The following is an 18,178-nucleotide window of genomic DNA, read 5'->3' on the forward strand; positions in this document are numbered from 1 at the left end:
ATACAAACGACAATTAAAAATTAATACACAAAAACGTAAACAATCGACTTTTGAATAAAAGAATAGAAACTTTCAATTACTTTGCACATTCTTACAAAAATAAAGATATATTTATTTCCAAACACTACGTATCATTAATATCCCTAGAATTACCAAGTTCTGAACCGATGCACCAAAATATTATGAATGATTTCCAAGTCATATTGTAATGATGTACTTCTATATAATATCTAACATATAATACATATTAAAGAAAAAACCTTCACATAATATAATTTATCCTCTCACGTGGATAGAGATAAATTCATAATAATTTTTCTAAAGCAGTAAAGTATTGATAAGAAAAATTATTCCCACCATATCTTCTATACTTTTTTTCCGTATCTTCTGCCTTAATAAAAATTTCAGTTGTGCAAGTTAAATCGCAATCGAGCCCATTCTTTTGAGGCTCATTAAACCCAGCTTCAATTGCAACTTAGAGTTGATTATCATAATTTGCCTGCATTTAAACAGACTGAGGTCGTTCTCTTGACCCTTGTTAAAGCATAATTCGAGCATCTACCTAGCTTGGCCAACACCAAACTAAGTAACTTAAATGGTACCAATAATCATAATTTTCTTAGCCTTCAAACCCTAGCACAAACTAAAATTCTCAAAATTCCAAATTCTAAGTACACGAATTCCAATTTCTAAGAGAACAAACAATTCTATTAACATCACTAACTAACAACCTGGTAGACATTAACAAATAACAAATCATTATTAGACTATTTATACACAAACAAATTAAATCATGACATTGAAACGCAAAACGCATTTCCTCAAATTTAAGTATCAATTTTCAAACCCGGGAGAGAAATCAGGATAATATCAAGGGATCAAACCCTAGAAATTCCATAACCAGAAACAAATTATAGAAAAGCGAAAGATTAAGTAAAATACCTCATCGGAAACATGGCCGAAATTCAAATCGCCATTTGATCTTCTTCATAGGGGTAGGGCAGTTCAACAGAGAGGGGGGGAAGTTGAGGGAGAGTGGGAAAGACAACGGAAGGCAAGGCGCGGTTACAAAAACAAATTCTCGCGCTCAATAGTGTTTTCACTCCCGCTATGACGAAAGATCATTAGTGTTTTTAAGGTAGCTCTAAAGATGGCTGTGGGCCGGGCCCACATTGTTTCGGGACGGACCGAAAAGTTAAAAACAAGGCCCGTGCCCGGCCCAAGCTCACGTGCTTTCGGGCCAGGACGGGCCGTCGTGCCTAAGGATAACTTGACTAAATTTAATGTGCTTTGTCGAGTCGTGTCGTGTCTTGTCGTGCTTTTTCCAAAAAAAATAAGGCCCAGACCCGGCCCACGACTTCGTACCCGTACCGGGCCGGGTTTTTTTCGTGTCGGGCCGGGCTTCGGGCCGGCCCGGCCCACAGCCATCTTTAGGTAGCTCGGCATTTTATTATTTTAAATCAATCGAGTTCCGTTAAAACTAAGATCGAGCGACATCAGTTCCAAGTTTTAAGATTTGAATTTTGCTGACATGGCATATGACTCACATAGTCTTAAGATCAGACATATCAATTTGAAGCATTGAAGGGGGTTAGTCTTAATAAAGTATTAAATCGAGGTCTTGACAAACTAAGACTCAACTTAAGACTCAATATGTGAGTTAAATAAAATAAATAAATAAAAATATTATATTATTTGATATGGTTTAAATGAGTTTGAGGGGTGAAGAACTAAATTTGAATGAGTCTTAAGAAGTCTTAACAAAATTTAATTAATTAAATATTACTCCGTATTGGAAAGACGACATAGCTTATCAAGAAAGTCTTAAGATAAGACCCCCTGATGTTGCTCTAATACTAAGTGACAAATGAGGTTTAAATCAATCATTTGATCAAGGTTTGAAACAATAAAGTTTGGTTTGATCAAGGTTTGAATCAATCATTTAAACATGCTCTGGTTTGATCAAGGTTTGAACCATTCATTTGTCAAAGTTACGTTAAAGTTTTAAAAAATGACCGAGGTTTTTAAAAGTTAGAGAAAATATCATTAGGTAACAATTAATGCCAACTGAGTAATTGTTATGAGGAACAAAAGCTTCATAAACGCAACAGTGAAATATGTTAGAAACGTGTAAGGGTAAACCTATCATGTTCTTCTAGGCACGTAACTTATGTCGTTTTCCTGATAGTAACTTACTGATCCACAAGAACAACAGAGTTACACGGTAATTCTACTGAGATACAAAGAAGACCAATTGAGTTTGGTTGTTCCAACAAGCTCAATCAAACAAGTGTTTGTATATGTGAATGTCACAACTCTCTTTAATAATACTATATATTTCCTTATAAGAGAAAACAAGAGTATATGTTGAATTTTTCGCATATCCTTCGCAAGTAATTTAGCATTTTTATTTATAGAGAAAGGAAACACACTTAAGAGGGTTTTCCCAAGAAACATATCCGGAAATCAATAACGTAAAAACAATTACGTTAACACATAAGATAACAAACTTACGTTATTCATTGATTTTAGTCAAATTAATGTAAGAACAAAAGTGAACAACATTATGTCTTTATGACATAACACCAATGAGAATTAATTGTTGGAAGTTCCTTATTGGAATAACATGTATAATGCAAAGCATGCAACGTTTCTAACCTTAGTTTCATTTTCATGATCGATTTTTCTTTGTCCAATTAACCTCTTATAAACTTTATGTCATTAATAAACTCCTCAACTGCAATGACATAACTTGTGAACATAAAACATATTTTACAATATAAATGTTTCAACAAAAAAACATAAATAAAAAACTATCTATTTAACATAATCATAAACGGCTCATTGTACTCCATTTCGTATCTCCATTTCCATTTGCGTCTTGCGACATGTATAATTAACCACATTCGACGCCACATACGATTTTGTTTACTGGACTAGCTTCTCGAACTATGAAAACAAAAATTATGGTAACAAAGTTAAATGAAACAACTGGCATAAACAAGTTTACAAATGTTGCACATAACTATAAAGTTTTTTGTAATTTACTTCCTTCGTTTTTTTATTAGTTGACACAATTTGACTTTGACACTTTTCAAACAAGCTTCTTTCACCCTCTTTAGTGAATTATACGTAATAAAAAACATAGTAACGTGTAATATTATTAGATTCGTCATAATGAATAATTTTCAAATAACAATTTTTTTCTATTCATAAATAAAATATTAATGTTTGAAATTGTGCATTTGAAAACGCGCCTAAAGAATTGTATCAAGTGTTAATTAGAAAAGAACTGAGAAAGTATATTATTTTTTCATCAGCAACTTTTGTGTAAGACTGCCTTATCAGAAAGACCTTTTTCATTGCTTAAACTAATTGGTTTCATTGCTTAACTAATTAATTCCATTGTTTAACTAATTGGTTATAACTAGTGCTTAACTAATTAGTTATAGTGTTTGACTAATTGATTCCATTGCTTTACTTATATGATACAAACACAGTGTTTTGTGGAAGATCGTCTTATAAAAAAAATTGTATTTTCTCATTATGCCTTATAAAATGATGATTCATGTAGTCCGCCTGATTTTCTTTCTTAATTAAAATTAATAAATAATTACTTCCTAATTACCTTAGTTAGTCAAACAATGCCCGAGGTCAAATAACTGGAAAAACGGAATAGCATCTCTCTTCTGCAACTGGATCTCCAATGGCGGAAACCAATTACTCAAGGACAGTAATCCAATACGCAATATCATCAAGGATCCTTCTCCTAACCCTAATTGTTCTATGGAGATCTCTTCTCAATCCATACGATACCTCTGCATCTATAAACCCTAATTGTCTTTCTATCTCTTCCGAATCAACAAAACCCCCAATTATATTCCCTTCAGTTGCTTCCGCCATTGAAGATAGCATCGTTTGGGATTCAGTCTACTTTGTTCGAATTGCTCAATGCGGTTACGAGTACGAACAGACCTATGCCTTCTTCCCTCTCTTGCCCATCCTCATTTTCCTCCTTTCGAATTCAGGTTCTTAATTTTCTCTTTGTTTTTTCTTTGATGTTTAGTGAAAATGACCTAATTTGACCTTCAGCCGGTTATTAATTACTAATCAGTTCATCATTTTATCGTAATGGAGGAAATAGTGATTAATTTGAGCTCAATTTTAAGCTTAATCCAAGTGATTGACTAATTTCAAGCTAAAATTTCTGACTTTTATTAATTTTTTCTGTTCTATTTGGGCCTTCAAGAAAGTTTTCTGGCCGCTGATTCCGGTAATTGGGTATAGAGCTGTGCTGGGATTGTCTGGTTATGTGATCAGCAATGTTGCCTTTGTGTTTGCTGCACTGTCTTTATACAGGTATCTTCTCCTTGATTACTATTCTTTATTAACTAAACATAGACAACATTGATAGTCTTGGCTTGCTGGTACTGTAATGATGATACTGTAATAATGATGCTATAAGAGTGATCGCGGCATTAGTTATTTGTATTGATCTTTCTGAAGTACATTTTGGTCTATGAGTATAATGATATAACTTTCGCATTCGTGTGATGATCTTAATCGGGTTGTTTCTGTAGTGAAAGACCCTAATTTGATGTAGTTATGAACTAGAATTATGAGTGTTATCTGTCCTTATACACCTTGATTAATTGATCTTTATCAGCTAAACATAGACAACAATTGATAGTCTTGGCTTACTAGTACTATAGTAATGATGCTGATAGAGTAATTGTGGTGTAAATAACTATTTGTCTTAATCTTCTTAAGGGACATTTTAGGTTCTGAGTATCATGGTATCCTACTTGCCTTCCATTTGTAAGGTTCGCATTTGTGAAATCATCTTAATCCGGTTGTTTCTGCAGTAAAGGACCTTACTTTGATGTAGTACTACGGAGTAACTACGAATTATGAGCGTTCTTTGTCCTTATACACCTTGAGTGACAATCTTCATCAATGTGTAATAAGTTGGGATGTATGTGCAGGGATTGTTTCTCATGTTTAATGTGTCATGTGATTTTCTGTCAGGCTTTCGCTGGTTATTTTAAAGGATCCAAATGCGTCGCTGCGAGCATCTGTCTTGTTCTGCTTCAACCCAGCTTCGATATTTTACTCGTCAATGTACATTTCTCTGTCCCTTGTCTAAGTTAGTAATGTTATTAAGTACTATGTACATATCTAGTTGATTTTGAGTAAAATTCCATGTTTCTATGTAACTATGCTATCAACTTTGACCTTATTTCCTGATATGCAGTTATTCAGAAAGCTTGTATGCTCTACTATCAATTGGGGGTACGTATCTCTTGATGTCTGGAGTGAACAATGTTCCCGCTCTATTGTTTGCGCTTTCCGGCTCTGTAAGGTCTAACGGGGTGCTTAATGCTGGGTATTACGGATTTAAGGCTCTGCACCAGTCTTATTATGCCATGTATGTGAAGAAGCGTCCTCATGTAAGTGCTATTGATTTTCTGTATTTCTACTACCTCATTTTTACAAGAGTAAAGAGTTTAAGATAGGATACCTTGATAGCTTTGCATATTCCATGGTTTTCAGTTGGTTCTGAAGGTTCTTTTAGCTGGAGCACTGCGATGTATCTGTATTTTCATACCCTTCCTAGCATTTCAAGCATATGGCTACTACAATATCTGTCATGGACGCAATCCAGAGGAAATGAGGCCTTGGTGCAAAGCAAAGATTCCTTTGTTGTATGGTTTTATCCAAAGTCATTACTGGTATACACTCTCCCTTTGCTAGCAATATTCAGTGACAGTGCAGCAGTCGACCTTTACCTTGTTGTTGCATTATGCTGGATTTGTTTCTGTATTTCCAGCTTGTTTATTAGGTTCTGGTGTCATTGTCAATATGCGATCCACTCAATAGCTGAATTGATGCAATGACATATAGCGCCATGTATTTTGACTTTCCTTGCTTGTTACACATGTTATGTTTTTTCCTGAGTATTAACCTTAAGCTTGAAAATATCCAAAAACTGCTCATATTTATAAGAATATGACTTTCCTTGCTGGTTACACATGTCATGTTTTTCCTGAGTATTAACCTTAAGCTTGAAAATATCCAAAAAATGCTCATATTTATAAAAATGAGATCTGAGACCGATTGATGGTCTTAGAATTATAGCCTTTACTCCTGATTAGGTTAAAGGCGTGTAGCGTCACTAGTGTGTGTTTCCCACTTTAACTGGCATGAATCTTTCGTTGTTTCAGGGGTGTTGGCTTTTTGCAGTATTTCCAACTAAAGCAGATACCCAATTTTCTGCTCGCATCTCCTGTGCTATCTTTGGCATTTTGCTCAATCCTTTCTTACTGGAAAGCTGACCCTGAGAACTTCTTTTTACTTGGTTTTAGAACTACGTTAAAGAAAAAATATACACCTGCTTTTCTCTTCTCTGGAGGAGAAGAGCCGGTGAGAGATGATAATCACTCTGCTGCAAAGAAAGGTACTAGAAATACTTGCCTTTGCATTTCAGTCACTTAACTTCTACATTATATGTTGTAGTAAATGCATTCTTATGTCTCATTGAGTTTGTTCTTGAAAGAAACTATGTCTTTTTAGCTTCAGTAAATTTTCTACCAAGTCACATTTCAGAGCTCAATGTTTTCAATGTGACAGAGGCTATAAATGTGAGGCGACGGCAAAAGTCCATTTCACAAGACAGATCTGCGAGTCCTAGTAAAAACCAGATCTCGGTTTCTGGATACCATTCGGCTATTGTGCTACCTTTCGTTTTTCACTTGAGCTTCATGACCGCCACAGCCTTCTTTGTTATGCATGTTCAGGTGACTGTTATTCTCTTAGTGGTTTTTGAAGGATTAAATTTAAACATTTATTTCGCATTCCAATCATCCAAGCATACATATCATTATATTCATCTTCATAGCTTATCCATTTAGCGTTGGCATGAAATTTAAACATATCATTATAATACTAGAGTGATGTTTGGTTGGCATGAAAAACCATAAGTACGACTTCCTAGGAAGTAAAATATTAGAATATTGTTTGGTTGACAAAAATATGAGAACTCACACTTCCTAAGAAGTTCTACTTCCTACAAAATGAAGGAAGTTCCTAGGTAAGTGAAACTTCCCATGTTTAACCAAACGATATCACCCACTTCCTAGGAAATGCTTATACATGAGAAAAACTCATTCCTACGAAGTTCTACTTCCCATGATCAACCAAATGACCCGTAGATCCTAGTTCTAGAACGGAACGTTTGAAGTCCTATTTTGTTTGTAACGCTTTAATACTCTACAGGTTGCAACTCGGTTCTTGTCTCCTAGCCCGCCCCTATACTGGTTTGCCTCTTACCTGATGACTTCTGCTGGAAAGAGTCGGCTATGGGCACACCTGGTCTGGGCATATGCTGCCTCCTACATCCTCCTTGGAAGTCTGCTTTTTTCAAACTTCTATCCATTTACTTGAACGATAATCGAGATCAGCTTTAGAAATTTAGAGATTTTAGATTAAGGTTTTGGAATGTCAAATTTGTGTGACATTTTATTTTAGGATTTTTAAAGAAATTGATGATGATATCTTAATCATAATATCAGTGCAGTTATCAAGATGAATCTTCTAAGTCCCTTGAAAGGCAGCTTCATACAATCAAGTCCATCATCGACAGCCTTCAATTTCACTCTTTTGTGTGTTAGTTTTGTTTGGTGTGTTTGTTGTACCTTAGTTTCGTTTGGTTTTCCTAGGTTGTAAATTATAGGATAACTAATGCCATATTCTTAGTTAACATACATTTTCTGTACCCAAATATCCCGTTTTTTCTTAAATTCGAGTGAATATAAAGTAAGACTTTTTTTTTTTGACATAGGATTAAGAATACAAAAGAAAGCAAATTAAAAATTAACCAGTTGGCCCAACACCCTTTGGGGAAACAAAGCATATTCCTTCCCTTGTTGCCCTCTTGGCCAGATTGTGTGCTGATTGAATATGGTCTCGATGCACTTTGTTGATGATGCAATGTCTAAACTCCTTTCCAATATCCCAAATGGCTTCAATTGTCCATGTAAGCTGAACACTTGACTTAACCTGTCTCTGCAAGTAAGAAACCAAAGTAGCGGAATCCGTAAAAACTGCAATGTCTTCATATGAAGAATCCTGTGTCCATTTATAATGCTCGCAAACAAGCCATTGCCTCAACATGGAGTGCCAGTAAGACCTATTTCTTGAATCCTTCATGCTCTCCTTTCTGTTGAGAAACTGTATTCAACTGGAAAAAAAATTGTGTAGAATAGATAGATCATAAGAGTTGTAAACATAGCTAAATGACGTTGACGGAATAAACGATTTCTTACTTACTTTTCGAAGTTAAATCATCCTCACGCCTTCTCTTATTTTGTTGACCCATCGCGTGAATTACTCACATTTTATAATCTATTAGGAGCAAGTATTTGATGACTAACCCGACCTAACCTAGTGGGTAGTCGTAGAACATCTAATTACTAAACAATCCGACCTTTAATAACATATACTTGAAAAAGACTCGATCCAAGCTCGAACTTATCATAAGTTGAATGATCCGAAATTAATATGACCTAAAAACTTAACCGAAATTGACCCAAACGGTACCAAGATAAACTATAGCTAAAAGTCAATTGTTCATTTGTTCCCACATTAAACTAACTTTCAACGGGCCTAAGATGGACTCGTCCCAACCTAACCTTGTACGTGAATCGAAAGTCATTTCACTCGAATATGACTCGTACAAGAATGAATTCGACCACAAAAGTACCTAACTATAAAATGACATTATTCGTATTATTCAAATATGGTTTTTCCAAATAAACTCGATCCAAACCTGAACTGATCGACCCGATTGCCACGTCTAGATAGATGTACTAGTAAGTCTAATGTCCGGTAAACATGTAGGGCTACCGTTGCCACAAGCCCACAACAATAAGAACATGGGTCAAGTCTCGCATATTTCTTTCTTTGCTAATCTAAGAACACAAATTTAAAGAGCTGAAAAACCTGTAATTTGCTCTGAAGAATAGTTGAGAAAGATCAAAAGGAAAGGATTCCGCCCAAATTCAAACTTTTTTCCAGAAATCGAATTCAAAGTCGCTCGCTTTCAGGTAAATTGCTTGTCTAATTTTGTTTCATTGCTTAATTTCCTCACACAACACACACACTCTCCCGAATTTAAACTAGGGTTTTGGGGAAATAAATAAACAAATCAGATTTGGGGTCTTCCTCTACCTTGGATTAGATATGCAATTGATGAATGGATTAGGATTCCCATGAGGTTGGATTCCTTGTCCCGACTTTAAACTAGGGTTTCTGCTGAAATGGGTTATCAGGTTGGTTGATGTATCATTATGTATGAGGTTCAATAGTTTCTGGCGATTTCCAGCTTGTAGGAGATTACTGAATGTGGATTTCATTCACTGAGTTTTATCTTGGGGAGCAAGTGAAGCTCGTTAGTTTCCTTTTGAAATGGTTTTTACTTGTTAGGTTGACTGCACCCGAAACCTATGCTAATCAGTTGTTTCATTTCACTACAAGTATGAAGTATCTGTGTAGGAAATTCAATGCTTTGATTGCAGCTGGTGTAGGAAATTCAATAATTTGATATCGGTATCGACACTAGCTACTTCATTTTGAACCAAATTCATAAAACAGTTAAGTTTCTGGCGATTTTCAGCTTGTAGGAGATCACTGAAAATGGATTTCATTCACTGGGTTTTACCTGGAAGAGCAAGTGAAGCTCGTTAGTTTCGTTACTGGGAAAATATGTAATTTTCAACTGGTTATTAGGTTAATTGCACCCAAGACCTATGTTAATTGGTTGTTTCATTTCACTACAAGTCTCGGTATAGGAAATTTGATTCTTTGATATCGGTCGGTGTAGGAAATTCAGTACTTGATATCGGTAACGGCACTAGCTACTTCATTTTGAACCAAATTCATAAAATGGTTAGTTTCTGGAGCTTTCAGCTTGTAGGAGATTCTGAGAGTGGATTTCATTCACTGAGTTTTACCTTGGGGAGCAAGTGAACTATGTAATTTTCAAAAGGTTATTACTTCCTAGGTTAATTGCACCCGAGACCTATGTTAATCGATTAGTGTAGAGCTTTGATAGTGGTTGGTGTAGGAAATTCAGTACTTTGATATTGGTATCGACACTAGCTACTTCATTTTGAACCAAATTTCATAAATTAGTTTGAGTTTGGCAACTTTACCTGTGTTAACATTAATAACAGAGGTTGAGTAACTTAGCCTGAGAGGTTAACACTAATTAGTAGTATGTTTTACGATTCTACCATGGACAACTGTGTTAGAAGTGCCATGTGGTTTTTAACCTTTGGTATGATGGCTAAAGTTGAATCTCACCGTAATTTGCGTAATTTCTTTTAGATGCAACATCGAAAATATAGGGACATTTACCTTTGAGCCTGAGGGCTTTGTGTCAAGTGTACTTGAAGAAGCAGGCGCTTGCAAGAATATAAGATGTTTTTAGATTTTGCTTTTCTGAAGCTCTTGTGGCCCGGACTACTTAGTGAATGGCTGAAATCCATGCCCGGGGAGGGGGGGGGGGGGAGGGATGTTTTGATCACTTTCCTTCCGGTTATACTGGTTTAGGCTTTATGGTTACGCGTTTATCTAGATAACACTGGGTTAGCCGAATTTTCTTTTGTATATATGCCTTACATTTAGTATTTCTATTTTAAAACTGCAGCATGGCCAGTGTGCATTGATTTTTCAAAGAATAGTGGAAGCAAATTCGAGTGTCGGAAACATGAGTGCACAATACGCAGGCACTGCCGCTGCTTCTCCAACCACATCATCAACTACTGGCGCAAAAGTATCTATGTTCAAGGGGAAGGCAGGTTTTGTGATACCAAAAAACAAGTTTTCAGGTTCACTAGTTCCCATTTTCAAAGGTGTTAAAAAGTCAGAGAGCGATGATGCTGCTATAGATGAAAGTAACAGACAGCTGCACAGGAAAACAAAGTGGGGACCTGATCTTACACAGGATACTTCTGTGAGGAGGGGAAGAGCTTTAGCGTATCAGGTACCTAATTAGGCTTTTATGAACTCCTCTCGCACTAGTAATGGCTCTCTTCTTACCTTGTTTTCATTCTGGATCCTAAGTATTACAAATGATAAAATCTTCCCTTTGAACCTCTGCATGTGGATTTTATTTTCTGTATATTGTTTTTACTGCTTGATTGATGATTTTATATTTATAAAAAATAATGAGCAAAAATCTCAAGATTTAGAGATGGGTCAAAGACAGTTGTAGCACCAGGTTGTTTGAGGGAAGAGAATCTAGCATGTGATGCTATAGTGTTCTCTGTTTCTTCACTTGGTGCTATAAATCCATCTCTTCCTTGTGACTGCTCACATAGAAGCTTCCCATTCCAGGTGCCAATAAGTGATAATACTGCCTCTGTGGTGGTACAAATTTTGGGCAGACTCGAGTGGATCAAATCACGCAACTGCTGAAATCGGGATCATTAGGAAATGACGATGAAGATTCAAAATCAGCTAGAGACTCTCAAGATGGCGAGCTTCCAACTACGCAGATTGAGTTCAAGGTATAGCTGTGACATACATGCGAACATGCCATATTTTTAGTATTGTTTGTTGTACATCTTATTCAAACTAACTTGTTAAACACCCCTGCATATCTTTTTTTTGATATAGAAGTTGCGAAGTTTGGAGTTTGAAAGACGAGAAGCTATAGGTATGTTGACTGCTTGACTTTCATTTTCAATTATTGTTCATTTATTTTTTCTCCTGCTGCTTAGACTTAAGCTCATCTTCAGGGGAAATACTGAAGCTGAATCCAAGTTACAAAGCTCCATCTGATTATCAACCTGTAGTGAGGGAAGCTACCGTTCCTTTACCGGTACATCCAATCTTCCTTCTTGACTTATTTTGTTTTATTTCTAGTGTTACGTGTGACTTTCTCTCTACATCATGTGCACTGAACCCTCTGTTGATAGCAACACAAGATAAACCATACTCTTGCTTGCCTATTAGGCTATTAGTATGCAGAAGTTCCTGATAAAGTATGTGTATATGTGCACTGCAGGTAAAGGAACATCCCTATTACAACTTTCTTGACCTAGTATATGGTTCTGATGGCGAAATTCAGAAGAGATTGGAAAAGGTTAGTACTGCAGTGTTCTTGGTTTTAACCTTTAGCAAATTTGTGTATACCCATTCAGCATCTTTTCTATGTGGAAACAGTATATAAGCTTCCATATTTTTTATATAATTAAATGTAGGAAACTGGAACAAAAATACAAGTTTGTGGCACAAAATCAGAGACCAACAAAACGGTGATATTTCTCTTCCTATGCTTATATATACACATGGAATTTGTTCTATACTTCTATCTGCTTTGAACTTGAATTCTATACTCTCTTGATTTCTTTCATTCTTATCATGTAACTGCATTCAGGTTGAAATTAATGCATCTGAGGGGAGTGAGCTTGTAAGATCTTGTGAGGAGGTATACGTTCGAATATCTTCAGACACTTATGAGAAAGCTGATGCTGCAGCTGCTTTGATTGAATTGCTACTTAGCTCAGTACCAGTAAGTTCCTAATGATGACCACTTTGCTTCCAGATTTCTGTAGTTATTTTCAGCATCTCATTCTATAAATCATTGCAAAATACAAACTTCGTTTTAGATTTCTTATTCAAGTCATTATGGCTTTTCAGGTAAAACCTGCTACCTCTACAACTGGAGATAATGATCAAGCTCAAAGGGGGGGTCATGACATAGCTGCTACTCATGCAATCAATACATCCATGGAAAACCAAGAACTGCAGCCAGGTGTAGGATCTATACCAAGTTCTTCACAGGGACATTTTCAGCCATACCCAAACTCATGGTTGCCACCAGATCAATATAACTCACCTTCTGGCCATGCACCTGGTCCTAATTCTATGGCTTTTCCATTCAACCCTTCACTTCAACGTCCATTATTTGGACTTGGACCGCCTTCTCCCTATGGATTTGTCTCATCTCATCAGGGCACTGCAGTTCCGCCCCCAAGGGCACATACTTCGGCACAAGTTATGCAGGGCCCATTTGGGCCTCCTGCGTATTCTTTAGGGCAAACTGGTCCACAACTTTCTTCTCCATCTCCATTTTCTGCTCATCAGCCAACTTTAGCAGGTTCGTCCAGGCTCCCCCCTCCACAACTAGCCGAGCGAAACATGACCCCTCTGTCAACCTCACCTGGATGGGCACCTTCTGGTAGCTTTCTTACTATAGGTTCTTCACAGGGATCTATGGTACCTCCACCATTTGCTGCTTCACAAACTCCTCAGTTTCCTTCACAAATGCGGTCTTCCTCACCCATGCCTTCTCAGGGCGTTGCACAACTATTTAATCCATCCTCAAATAGTGCATTAAGGCCAACACAAAATCCTCTGCCTCCCTCTGCAATTCATGCACCAAGTTTTACTCCCCTAAATCACATGGGTCCAACAGCTCCAGGGCAAACACTTCCTGGTTCCGGCGGGTTCTCTTTTCAACCGCACCGACCACAAGGAGCACCATTGCAGTCTCTCCCCCCGGGACCAGGTTTGCATTTTGCATCTCAAAGACCTGGATCAGCACCATTGCCTCCCGCACCGCAAGTGCCATCATTCCGTCCGGCATTGCAAAATACGAATCAGCAGCCTGTCAGACAACAAAACTTTCCAGGTCCACCAATGGGTAATCAGATGGGCCAACGCCCTGGCCAGTTTGGGCCTCCAAGCCCAAATCAATACATGGGCCCTAGACACCTTGGTCCAGTTCCTCAGGGTCTAAATGCTGGTGGTCCTTACCCTACCCGAGGAGGACATTCTGTTCAATTTCAGCAAAACTTTCCTCCCCCTCCCTTGAGCCGGCCTGGAGGTAATTTTTCTGCAAATCTGCGCCCCAATTCATCTGGCAGACCTCAAGTTTATGATCCCTTTTCTCCTCAAGTTTATGATCCCTTTTCTCCTACTTCTATCCCTTCTGCTCCTCGGGCTCAGGGAAGCAACAATGAGACTGCAAGGAAACAGGACTCAGATCCTGAATATGAGGATCTGATGGCATCTGTTGGGGTCAAATAACGACTATTAGTCTGCACCTTATAGAGTTCCTAGTTATACTGTATGCGAGTTCAGAGTTTGAACGGGAAAGATGGCACATGTAGGATTCCAGTTTTGCTTCTTATCTGTTATGAGGCGCTCTTGATCTATGGTTCCAGAATTTGTTGAGGGTTAGGGCCCTGATTACATTTGCTAAATCTTCTTGATGAAATGTGGTCAAATCTGCTTTGATGATGTAATATCTAAAGTTCTAAACAGTAACATTTCAGGAATTACTTTATGCATTATGGCAGATTATCTGATGTAATTCTTTGTTTACCTATTAGCAACCAGAGTTCCTTGTTTACCTATTAGCAACCAGAGTTGGGTTTGATTACTGGTTAAATCTAAACAGTAACAGTTCAGGAATTACTTTATGCATTATGGCAGATTATCTGATGTAATTCTTTGTTTACCTATTAGCAACCAAGTTGGGTTTGACTTCTTAAATGTATTGTAATTGCACTTGGTAATTCACTACTTCCTGTTCTGTTCACTGCATCTGAATATTGAAGAAGCAATTTATCAAAAAGTGAAGGGATCCCTCTTTTCTCTAATTAATTGTAATTGCACTTGGTATTTCCTGTTCTGTTCTGTTCTGTTCAGGCTCAACATTGCAGTTCCTTGTCATGAAAATACCATTCATTCATATTAAAGGGATAACTAACTAAGTAACTCCCTTTCTGATCGAGTTTTACAAAACAAAATACACAACACTTGCATAAGACCTGAGACCTGATAATATGCTTACAAACTAAATGATTCTTTCAACTCAAACTGAAACACAGAAACTGTTGATCCGTGAACAGTACAGGTTCAAGATATATGTAAACTGTGTCAGGTGTCTTTATTATTTACAAAGTTAGTTGCCAAGATGTTGAGGAAAATCAAACTGAAGGGCTAGATCTGAGCACCTTCTCTACTTTCTCAGCTTTAGCATAATCCCTTTCTGTTAGAGGTCCAGCAGGAAAAGGTGTGATCTCGACAATGATATGTGGCGTTGGGAGCTCATCAAAGAGCGCTCTGACATTGTTGCAACATACACTTTCTCCATGCGCACTCTCCCTTCTAATCTGGCAACCCTAAAACACAAGAAATCTAGTGATAAGTAAAGACTTCACCATGTAGAAAAACAAAGGATTAAGCACTTCTATCTATTACATTATACTAAAACAAACATCAGGAATGAAACATGTCATTTCCCGATGAAAATTTTCCCGTCAACACTTTTTTTTCGTTATTCATTTACTTATTTCAACATTTTTTTATGGAACAGATTCAGTATATGATTAAAACTTTATTAATCTTTTGAAAATCAATATTAAAGCAATTTTATACATGATAAAGCTTAGAGGACACAAGAATACATGATTTGTGACCTTCCTATAGCCGCCCTACTTCAAGGGCGTCTCTGGGAATTCGGTGGCCCTGTTCTTTTTTTCTTAATGTGGAGGCCCTTTTCTTAATATAATGATTAGTAACACTAAAAAGCAAAAGAAAAAATGTACATATTAGGAGTCAATCCCACAACCTAAGGAATATTAAGAGAATGTTTTACCATTGATCCACAAACAATTAAGTGTCTTCTATTTGCACGATTTACTATATAACCAATAATTGGGATATGTGAGTTATCACTAATTTTTTTGGGTCCTATTGGACCTCCTTATTGACGGCCCTAGCCTACTTCTATGGAACTCAAAGACATGGTTTTGTTCTTTGTAGTACCTTGTGTGAAGTAACGTCTACAAAGTGATCATCCTCAGAGAGCAAGGATGCAATAGCTTTAAGAAGCCTCCGACCTTCTGGTTTGGAAGGTATCCTATAGTTCCTTTTTAATGTTCCCTTTGTTGTAGGATGCCATTTGCTCACCAACTTCCGCTTGTCAGCAGCTTCTTTGTCTAACAAATACAGAAAATGGACACAATTATTCCCCTGAATCTCGTGGAAACGGTGCAACTTCATATCAGATTACAAAAATCCCAGCAAAACTTCTTTAACATATCAAATTGATGGCCATTGGAAAGAAAGAAACTGTTTGTTGGTCAATGATATGAAGTAAGCTCATATCTTCAGAAAATATGATCATGAATTCAGAATTTAAGACCATAATGGTTTCGCTACCTCTTATTGTGCTATCTCAAAGAGCTCAAAAACCTCAAAAAGTTTTTCTTTCCAATATCATTTTAGTAGCTAAGTTCCACTGCTAAAGAACAAATTATGATTGTTCTTGATCAAAAGAGATGAAGACGAATAAATGACTTCAAGTTACAAACTCGAAAGATCAAGAGTAGACCTTATCTAGACACATATTCTCATGTTCCATAAAAGTATAAAACAACTTCTCATCAACAGGCAACAATGGTTGTGATTCTAGCTTTGATACAAACATGGTGATTACATAAAAAAAGGTTCGGATAAAAGCGAACATCCTTTAAATAGCTAAACCACAATTGCACACACTCTTATCTTTTAGAGCAATGCAGAAAACTTCAATTTGACAAAAACACATTATTTCACCAACTCTAACATCCTTTAAATAGCTAAACCGCAATTGTACACTCTAATTCTGTCAAATGACATTAGTCAGACAATCAGTATCCTTTCTACATATACTTACTTCTTTCAGACCAATACAGAAAAGCTCAATTTGACAAAAGCACATTGTTTCTCAAACTCCAACATATAACATACCAAATTAATCATTCAGTCCAAAAGTTGATACAAAATATGATAACTTTATACCAAAAACAGATAAAATCCAAACACCTGGATTCTTTTGGAACTTATCCAACCACTTGGAGAACCCCAAATCAGCACCATCATCACTCATTCCAGCTTCTGAACCTGAAATGTTAAAACACAGAAAATTAATTCAGCAAAATCCCAACAAACCCATCAATTTAAGCTTGAATATAATCAACAAAAAGGCATAAAAATTATCCAAAAAAAAAATGTTACCTGAAAGTATAGGATTGGATTGAGATCCAGCTAAACCAGTCTTCAAAAGAGCATAGAAAACACAAATTCTACCAGCCCACAAAATTGGGTTCTCAAGCAAAGAAGCACAAATTGAAGCAGTGTTATTGAACTTATTAATTTTACAACAAGATTTGGAATTGAGAAAATATTTAAGGGTTAATGTGTGTCCAATTGGAAAATCAGGAAGAAGAGATTTGGGAAGCAAAGTAGAAGTAATATTGGTAGAAGAAACAGCAAATGGGCTGTGATTGTACGACTTCAAATGGGTTGATTGCAAAGATGAGATTGTCTGTACTAATGGAACCGCCATTGTTTTCCTGAACTCACCTCTCAATTTTATTAAGTTTTGTTGATAAATGGCTGATGGTGAAAGAAGCCAATGTTGAAAATTCCAGGGAGATTGAATTTTGTATGAGATATTTTGGATTCGGGTCGATTTGGCCCGGGTTGGTGTTTTCATGTGGGCCTAGAGGAGATTATCATAGACTCAAAGTGGATATGAATAGGATGATTGAATTTTGTACTACCTCCGTCTCGCAATAGATGCATCATTCCATTTTTTACGTATCCAACATGTTTCTTTGAATATTAATATCTCTAATTGCGTGTAATTAAAAATTATAAAAAAATGATATTTGGAATCTTGACATTAATACGAATTTAACAAGATCTCACTTGACTATGATTGTTTTTACATAATATAAAAGAATAATTGTCAAAATTAGTTAATGAATAGTGTACGAAGGAGAAACGATGCATCTATTGCGGAACGGAGGAAGTATGAGATAATTTGGATTCGGGCCGATTTGGCCCGGTTTGGTGTTTTTACGTGGGTCTAGAGGAGATTATCATAGACTCATAGTGGATATGATAACAAAAAAAAAACATAAAATAAATAAGGTCAAGATTGATCGGTCCGGCAGATGTAAACCATAAAAGTTAGTTTCAAGTTTCATTACAAAGTATAAATTATGTATTGTGTATGTGATTAGCATGTATTATGTATAACTGTGGAGTACTTTGAAATATTTTAATAGTCATGTTAGAATGTGTGATCTTTCTAGAAACCCTATGAATTTAT

The 18,178-nt window shown here is 36.5% G+C and overlaps 3 protein-coding genes across 5 annotated transcripts; 2 read left to right on the top strand and 1 right to left on the bottom strand.

The window, feature by feature from the left end:
- Positions 1–3,640: 3,640 nt before the first annotated feature.
- Positions 3,641–7,774, top strand: LOC110797351 (uncharacterized). 2 transcript variants are annotated; one of them, XM_022002455.2, is made up of 8 exons: positions 3,641–4,028; positions 4,254–4,359; positions 5,029–5,121; positions 5,255–5,450; positions 5,554–5,732; positions 6,225–6,457; positions 6,631–6,797; positions 7,276–7,774. In XM_022002455.2, the coding sequence occupies exons 1-8, from the start codon at positions 3,707–3,709 to the stop codon at positions 7,441–7,443; spliced, it is 1,464 nt and encodes a 487-aa protein (XP_021858147.1). In that variant the 5' UTR covers positions 3,641–3,706; the 3' UTR covers positions 7,444–7,774. The 2 variants fall into 2 exon arrangements, with proteins under 2 accessions (XP_021858147.1, XP_021858148.1); XM_022002456.2 differs by having other exon boundaries at positions 3,754–4,028; positions 4,250–4,359.
- A 1,171-nt stretch (positions 7,775–8,945) lies between these two features.
- Positions 8,946–14,595, top strand: LOC110797354 (uncharacterized). 2 transcript variants are annotated; one of them, XM_022002461.2, is made up of 9 exons: positions 8,946–9,104; positions 10,709–11,044; positions 11,448–11,570; positions 11,680–11,719; positions 11,802–11,884; positions 12,071–12,148; positions 12,267–12,320; positions 12,443–12,577; positions 12,706–14,595. In XM_022002461.2, the coding sequence occupies exons 2-9, from the start codon at positions 10,769–10,771 to the stop codon at positions 14,095–14,097; spliced, it is 2,181 nt and encodes a 726-aa protein (XP_021858153.1). In that variant the 5' UTR covers positions 8,946–9,104; positions 10,709–10,768; the 3' UTR covers positions 14,098–14,595. The 2 variants fall into 2 exon arrangements, with proteins under 2 accessions (XP_021858153.1, XP_021858154.1); XM_022002462.2 differs by having other exon boundaries at positions 11,683–11,719.
- A 144-nt stretch (positions 14,596–14,739) lies between these two features.
- LOC110797356 (uncharacterized) lies at positions 14,740–17,490 on the bottom strand. Its single transcript, XM_022002463.2, has 4 exons — positions 17,077–17,490; positions 16,885–16,962; positions 15,844–16,016; positions 14,740–15,197 (listed from the first exon to the last, which is right to left on the bottom strand). The coding sequence occupies exons 1-4, from the start codon at positions 17,405–17,407 to the stop codon at positions 15,003–15,005; spliced, it is 777 nt and encodes a 258-aa protein (XP_021858155.1). The 5' UTR covers positions 17,408–17,490; the 3' UTR covers positions 14,740–15,002.
- Between the last annotated feature and the right edge of the window lie 688 nt (positions 17,491–18,178).

This window comes from Spinacia oleracea, chromosome 4, assembly GCF_020520425.1.
Source record: "Spinacia oleracea cultivar Varoflay chromosome 4, BTI_SOV_V1, whole genome shotgun sequence".
Lineage (NCBI taxonomy): Eukaryota > Viridiplantae > Streptophyta > Magnoliopsida > Caryophyllales > Amaranthaceae > Spinacia > Spinacia oleracea.

What these genes read in the sequence shown, in the direction of transcription:
- LOC110797351 (XM_022002455.2), top strand. Translation starts at nt 3,707, where the DNA reads ATGGCGGAAACCAATTACTCAAGGACAGTAATCCAATACGCAATATCA. An exon ending in TTTATCCAAAGTCATTACTG is followed by an intron (nt 5,733 to 6,224) that starts GTATACACTCTC and finishes TCGTTGTTTCAG; the next exon opens with GGGTGTTGGCTTTTTGCAGT. An exon ending in TCACTCTGCTGCAAAGAAAG is followed by an intron (nt 6,458 to 6,630) that starts GTACTAGAAATA and finishes TCAATGTGACAG; the next exon opens with AGGCTATAAATGTGAGGCGA.
- LOC110797354 (XM_022002461.2), top strand. Translation starts at nt 10,769, where the DNA reads ATGAGTGCACAATACGCAGGCACTGCCGCTGCTTCTCCAACCACATCA. An exon ending in TTCAGAAGAGATTGGAAAAG is followed by an intron (nt 12,149 to 12,266) that starts GTTAGTACTGCA and finishes AATTAAATGTAG; the next exon opens with GAAACTGGAACAAAAATACA. An exon ending in TGCTACTTAGCTCAGTACCA is followed by an intron (nt 12,578 to 12,705) that starts GTAAGTTCCTAA and finishes ATGGCTTTTCAG; the next exon opens with GTAAAACCTGCTACCTCTAC.
- LOC110797356 (XM_022002463.2), bottom strand. Translation starts at nt 17,407, where the DNA reads ATGGCGGTTCCATTAGTACAGACAATCTCATCTTTGCAATCAACCCAT. An exon ending in ATCCAATCCTATACTTTCAG is followed by an intron (nt 16,963 to 17,076) that starts GTAACATTTTTT and finishes TTAACATTTCAG; the next exon opens with GTTCAGAAGCTGGAATGAGT. An exon ending in TAGACGTTACTTCACACAAG is followed by an intron (nt 15,198 to 15,843) that starts GTACTACAAAGA and finishes CTTGTGTTTTAG; the next exon opens with GGTTGCCAGATTAGAAGGGA.